Source organism: Gadus chalcogrammus, chromosome 10 (assembly GCF_026213295.1).
Source record: "Gadus chalcogrammus isolate NIFS_2021 chromosome 10, NIFS_Gcha_1.0, whole genome shotgun sequence".
Classification (NCBI taxonomy): domain Eukaryota; kingdom Metazoa; phylum Chordata; class Actinopteri; order Gadiformes; family Gadidae; genus Gadus; species Gadus chalcogrammus.
Window position 1 is genome coordinate 13,435,909 of NC_079421.1, and position 7,500 is coordinate 13,443,408.

General features: G+C 45.0%; 1 protein-coding gene across 1 annotated transcript in view; it reads left to right on the forward strand.

Moving 5' to 3' along the window:
• The window catches only part of LOC130391001 (copine-5-like), a 49,757-nt gene that overhangs the window by 36,429 nt on the left and 5,828 nt on the right, over positions 1-7,500 (forward strand). The window contains exons 7-8 of the mRNA XM_056601188.1: positions 4,026-4,129; positions 5,293-5,397. Of these exons, the coding sequence (XP_056457163.1) occupies positions 4,026-4,129; positions 5,293-5,397 (209 nt within the window). The remainder of the gene's footprint in view (positions 1-4,025; positions 4,130-5,292; positions 5,398-7,500) is intronic.

Below are 7,500 nucleotides of genomic sequence, written 5' to 3' on the forward strand. Positions count from 1 at the left end.
TGTATCTAGTCAACAATTTGTTATTGACAAATGCGCAGGGTTCCAGACTCATTTCATTCATGACCAGATTAACCTTAACTGTCCATCCATTGTATATTCCTTAAACATCCACACGTACATGCTCTGGAAACATTTCCCTTGGTAGGGTGAATTCCTGTTCATGTGTTCAGTAAGAGTACTTTGTTTTTCCATTCACCTCTTCACTGTGTTACTAGGCTAAATAATTTAAACCTTTTTTTCATTATTATGATTGAATGATGAACTTGTTGTTGCTGTTCAATCAAATTATATGCAGGCTTCTGATTGCTTTTGATCTACGTACTTAGCATATATCCCAGAGTCCCCACCCTTTACAGTGAATAACAGTTGGACAGACTCTTACCCCTAACCGTCCGCCAAGGTACCTTGATCTATTACAAAGGTACCTTGATCTATGACCAAGGTAGCTCGATCTATGACCAAGGTAGCTTGATCTATTACAAAGGTACCTTGATCTATGACCAAGGTAGCTCGATCTATGACCAAGGTAGCTCGATCTATGACCAAGGTAGCTCGATCTATGACCAAGGTACCTTGATCTATTACAAAGGTACCTTGATCTATGACCAAGGTAGCTCGATCTATGACCAAGGTAGCTCGATCTATTACCAAGGTACCTTGGCAATAATCTATAGATGTTTTTTGTCTTTACAAATCACCTTATTAAACGACAGTTATTCGTCGAGGGAGGAGGAACTGGGTGAGGGATAGCTGAACTATGTAAAGGGACAGTCAAAAGGCCTCTTCCATTGGTGCCTAAAATGGTCTCCTTCAATGTCAATCATAGGGCTCATGGTACCAAGGTATAATTATCCAAAATGTACAATGATGTGAGGCCTAACTGGGTAAGATGTAACGAGTCTCCTTCAGATCAAGTTCCTGTGTTTTGGTGTTTGGTGTATCTGTGGTTATTACAACTGACCAACATGAATAAGGATGTAATTGCCTTTGTCAATTTGTTGGCAAGACGATTCATTTTGCTTGGATAATAATCCCCTCTGCCCGCTTCTTGTGTGCTCTGGTTGAAAGCGGAGTTTAATTGCATAACATTTGAAAAAATCGATCACAAACCTAACAGGTCGATAAACAAATTCTGTGAAATGTGGGCCCGCTTCTTTACTTGCGACAAGCAACTACAATTCTCGGGATGATCAATGTTATGGTGTTTTATTGTTTTTGCAAGTATTTTGTATATGCTGATTATGTTATCCAATAAACAAAGCAAAAATATATACACATTTGTATAGGCTCTCTGTAGGGCAGAGAGGCTATATTTAGAATTTCCCAAAAATATGCATGGGTGCTTTCATATAGTATAATCTATAGGGGCTATGTTAGTATAAATATGCATTGGTTAGGGATGGCATGGGTGTGTGTGAATACTACCGAGGCATGAAAAGAAACCCAAAGAAATCAAGGGAAGTGTTGCCACTGTGTGTGTGTGTGTGTGTTAATGTGTGTATCTGCATATGCGTGTGTGTTTGTGTGTGTGTTAGCGTGTGTGTGTGTGTGTGTGTGTGTGTGTGTGTGTGTGTGTGTGTGTGTGTGTGTGAGAGTGTGTGTGTGAACCTTTATGTGTATGTGTGTGTGTGTGTGTGTGTGTGTGTGTGTGTGTGTGTGTGTGTGTGTGTGTGTGTGTGTGTGTGTGTGTGTGTGTGTGTGTGTGTGTGTCTGCGTTTCTGTGTGTATGTGTGTGAGCATGTCTTCAGGCTAAGCGCAGCACTAATGCTAATGTCCTCCACTGGAGAGGAGTTACGGCGCTCTGGGCCCTATCAGGGGTCCAGTCCTGGGTGTGTGAAGAGGCAGAGCAGTGCCTGGTGCCTGGCTGTGTGTGATATCACCAATGGGGTTAGAATACACAATTGCACGAACCTTGCAGAACCCTGCCCACCAATAAACAGCTTATATAAACACACACTTTGAGACACACATACAACACCACGGCAGATTCACACAATATACGGCCTTCATATGAAAACTCCTCTTCTGATTAGGCCTCCCGTTAGTCGATCACGGGGGGGGGGGGGGGTCGATTACGAGGGGGCTCGCTGCAGCGTCAAGATGCTGTCGCACAGCATCAGATCCACCACCTTCCAACACCCTCTGGTAGCCCATCTCTCCGCGTCATGAACCCCCTGTGATAAATTATTCGGAAAATGGCACAAGGCAGAGATAAGGCAATGCAATGCTACACTCTACTACTGAGAGAGAGGGGTGCTTGTGATAGCAAACAGACAGGAACCAATATATGGTGAGTGGGTGGGTTATATTTAGGAGTCGCCCTAGGAGTTGGTACACTGATAAACAATTTGGCAGCGAAGCAGCACAATCAGAGCTTTGTTAAATAAGCCTCAGAAAAGGCATGAGCTAAAAAGAAAGATGAATACTTAAGTGTGAATTAATCAACGAGAACTTGGGTGTCGCTTCTGCAGTGTTTTGGACTGATATGTGAATTGCAGTATTACTGCGAGGTTTTAATTGGTCACACATGCTTGGGTTCTTTGCCACATCGATGCTTGTGTTTATACAGCCAATACCAGTGCTTTGATGAACTGATCCATTGAACAGGCCTTTTGGCCAAATAATGAGCACTACACTTGCGCCCTGAGAGGCGTGTTGGCGAAAAGCAGACGCGTGTTCCGGCGCAAATGATACATGGTGCTATCTTACTGATCGATTCAAAATCTTGGTTTAAGTGGCCTAGCGGATAGCGCAGTAGGTGTTGCTTTTTTGACGAGCCTAGGCAGGTCGGAACTGTAACATAAGCTTACACACACGTAGGCGGTACACAGCACAAACATGCAAACTAGTGATGGGTCGTTCGCGCCCGAATCAGTTCGAAAGAACGAATCTTTAACAGGAACGAACCAAACTGATTCTTCTCTCTCGTTCGTCTCTTTCGTCTCGTTTGTTCTCAGACTCGACTCTTCCCAGACCTTCGACTCGCTGACTCGCGAGTCTGCAAATTTTGACCCGTTGGTGGCGCTAGTCGGCTGGGTTTAGAGATCTGTAATTGAGTGATAGTGGAGTGGCACGAAACTTTCAGCCAAATTGCAGCACTTTTTACCAAGGCGTTCAATGGGCTGCCATAGCCACCAATGTTAGAGGAATAATAATAAGAAAACATAGAAACGAAATGTGCGTCTCGCAGCTTCGCTGCTTGAGCCCAAATAATACTAACGAAAACAATAGGGTTCCTACGGATTTCGTAGGACCCCTAATAATAATAATAATAATACTAACGATTACAATAGGCTTCCTACGGATTTCGTAGAGCCCCTAATAATACTAACGATTACAATAGGGTTCCTAAGGTTAATAGGACCCCTAATAATACTAACTATTACAATAGGGTTCCTACGGATTTCGTACGACCCCCAATAATAATACTTACGAATACAATAGGGTTCCTACAGATTTTGTAAAATGCAATCACCTCAGGGAAATGGAAATTTTCCTGTAAAAATGAGGGAATGGGAACTCTTTCTTGGAGCTTGGCAGTAACTATACAGAATTGCCAGTTTCTGCTTGGAAAGGCTTTCAATGGGGCTTACAATGGTTGTAGCCAGTTTTGTAACGCAGGTTTGTAAGTGTGTGGAAGTGTGTTTCCTTGTGTGTGCACGCAGCTTCGAGGGTGATCGAGTTGCCTAGATGAAGATGGTACATGGTACACCAATGCACTCACAGCCGCCATTACCAGCCTTGCTTGAGAGATAGCGAGTGTCGTCTCATTAGGGTAAACTGCTCCCCTCCCGATGATATGCAATATGGATGCCGTTGTTTCATCTGCCGGCAGCCGCCTCCATCTGCCTCACCGCTGTGACACTGGCAGATAAACCCAGAGTAATGGAGGAGACACAGGGCGATGGCACAAGATGGCGGCCCACAGCACCCAAACCTTTTATCTCATTTCACTCACAATTTGCCCCACCTCTCTCTCCCCCCCTGCTGCCCCTTACCTCCCCCCTATCCCCCCTCCCTTACAGGACAGCGCCACCATGCAGTTCTGTGCCAACAAGTTGGACAAGAAGGACTTCTTTGGCAAGTCAGACCCCTTCATGGTCTTCTACAGGAGCAATGAGGACGGAACGTGAGTGTTAATTTCCGCCCAGCTCCTTGGCCTGATGCCTCACGGCCCCTCCTGACCGGGCTGCTGTTGTTCAGAAGAGCTGCCCACTGGAGCCTCTCTGCCCCAACAACCAGCTGCCCTTACTGTGTTTTTGCCGACTACTCTGCAGCTCTTAGGATAACTGAGCATGAAAACAAGAATGTTTATGTGGTGAGGTTGTAGTGCAGGCGGCATTTTTCTAAAGATATTTTTTTCATAATTCTTCTCCATTAAATGTGATTATTAGAGAGGTAATATAAACACGGTCATGGTTACCGCCCTCAAGAGAGTCGTCTCCACAAGGGTCAGAGTGGACTGTGTATACAACGCAATTACTAACATAAGATATTCAGGGCAACCACAAAAACCACCAAAGTGTCTCACAAATGTTACCCTAGGGGACGGAATGAAATGCAGGCTGCCAATTAGTGGACCACCACGCAGCCGGGACTGGATCTACTTCCTTTGCGAGGTTACACCCACGTTTGTGTGGGTCACACCTTTTCTTTCCATAAAATCAAACCAGAGCTCTTCAAGGGTGTTGCAACAGTCGCGCCTCGCCCTTAGCTCACAAACTCTAAGCATTTTTGTTTTGCGGGCAAAGTGTTGTTGTTGTTGTTGTTGTTTTTTACTGGTTTCTGCTTCTGTCTAAATAAGCGGTAGTGTGTGGATTCAGATGGTTAGTTGGCACTGGAGGTCTAGAGGATAGAATGGAAGTGGCTTGGCTCCACATGAGAGAGCACGGCGTCATAATCTGAGAGGTTTTCAAGACAAGGGCCATTTTTGCTACGCATTTGCCAAAATAGCACGAATTGGCACTCAAATTAATTGTTCTCTGTGGATTAAAAGCAGTAATTTTGCGGAGCAGAAGTGCCCCTCAAATGGAGGAGAATAGGTGGAGGCAGTCTTGCAGTGTGGTTGCAGTTGCATTCCTGGCGACCTTCAATATACTCTCTTCTGAGGAGTACCCGTTTCACCTGCCTTTCTTTTTCCTCAACGCCCACTGCTCGGTGACAAAACTCAAAATAGGCAAACATTATCACGATGAATACATTGTTTATCCATTGAGCCTAGTGTTGTTCCTCTCTCCGGCCTCTGTCTTCCGTCCCCTCCCCACTGGTCCCCGGACGCCCTCTCTGCTACAGCTTTACTATCTGCCATAAAACAGAGGTGGTGAAGAATACTCTGAACCCGGTGTGGCAGTCCATCACTATCCCAGTGAGGGCCCTCTGCAACGGAGACTACGACAGGTAGGGACTCAGCCTGCTCCTCCCCTCCCCCTCCTCCTCCTCCTCCTCCGCTTCCTCTTCCTCCTCATCCCTTCCTCCTCCTCCTCCGAGAAAGAAACACAGACTACCGCGCAAGCATGCATGCACACATCCTCTGAACGCGCACACAAAGATAAGGATGCATGCATGCATACACACATGCACAAGTGCACCAACATACATGTGCACATGCACACTCACACACACAACCACACACGTGCATGCATGCCTACACACACACAAACACACACACGTCACTAATGCACATCGTCTAGGAGTACCTATACGAATACACATCACACTAACCCTAACCCTAACACTTACTGAATAGTTAATCATCCGATGACATCCTCTGTATCTGTTCTAACTATCGGATGTGGAAGCCTTTTTGGCCCTCTACAGAAGCAACAACACACAGCAAACGGGGGGTTACCACTACTACAGCCCACACATAAACAAATAAACCAGCAGAAATCAATGCCCTTCCCCCACGTCCATCCTCCAACAGACTATTTCAAAGCTGCCTGGTCCATAGCCTTGTATCATTGATTATATCTGGAGTATCCTGGTCCCCCTTTTAAACGGGCTGCTCTCTGTCCTTATCTACAGGCGTAGGGCTTTGGTTTCAGTCATAATGTCCCACTCCTCTACTCTCCCTCCCAGGGTGGGGAGAGTAGTTTCCCATAGCCAGGTGAATGCATGAATCATTGGATGGAATGATAGATGAACTACTGAATGAATTAATGCATCAGTTGATTGATGGATCAGAGGAATAAATACATTTATAAAAAGGGGACGCTTTTAGTTTGGGAGCTTGATGGTTAAAATCATGGACAAATAACTTAATGAATAAACAAACAAACAGTTTGTAAATGGAAGAATGAAAATAGAAAGTCATTGAAAAGTCAACCAAAACCGACAGTCGACAATAAAAGAAATAACCAAATAAATCATAACTCAGCACACAAGTAATATGTATGAGTGTGGATGTCAGGAGCAAAGTTGTTCCTGGGTGGGAAGTGAGGAAGAAAGACAACTTAAGTGGGGGCTTTGTGCTACATACCACTACTCTGTTCTCTTGGGATGGAGAGAGACAGGGAGAAAGAGAGATGGAGGGAGAGAGACACAGAGACTGACAGACTGACTTGCTGATGTCATGGATAAAACCCACTGTCTAACACTCTAATGAACACGAGTGGCTGAGAAGGACTAGGGTTGAAGGATCAAGGCTTTATTTCACTGCACAGAGTAACAACACCACCTTAGTTTGCTTGCAAAAACGTCCCCGTCCGTGCCGAGATCTCTGAGGTAACCCCAACAGCTGTGATTCCCTTGACCAATCACAGTGCTCTAAAATCAAATCACCGGGCACTCCCCGGTCCTCATTAGCATCTATCTTCCCGCCCATTGCCCACATTACATTCTTTTCCATTCAAGCATTACGAACAAAAGGGTTACATTTTAAACATTATAGTTACATGAAGTTACATATTACGCATTACAGTTACATGAAGTGAGGTCTTCGCTTTGCTTATCCACCTGATCTTAAATCACCATGACTTAGCACATGTGTTTAAGGGATGAGCCCTGTGAAAGCAATATAAATTTAAACAGTCAAATATGCATGCCACTTTATTTGTCTGTGGCACATACAGTCGTAATCCTAAAGCCGGTAGTAGGATAAGAAAGGGACAGGGCCCAGAGAATCCCCCTCCCCCCTGCTGATGCATTTCTGTCTCTAGCAATATTCCAACATTTTGGCTGGGAAGCCTCCAGTATTTTCCACCATACTGACTGACTGACTGACTGACTGACTGACTGACTGACTGACTGACTGACTGACTGACTGACTGAGAGGGGGGCACCGGAAAAAATACTTTCATTCAAATCTGTTTATATTAAATAAGATAAAACAAAGCCTCTTGGGCAGTATATCGCAACGTGTGGATAGCCCACATATGTAGTCCTCTGGTTCATTTATCAATGGAAGCTGTAATGTAGGCCTGGAGGCTTCCTGTAGACGCGTCATTATCCTGAACCATCCGCAGACCACGGCTTCCTCCATCTGTTTTTCAAACGAACTAA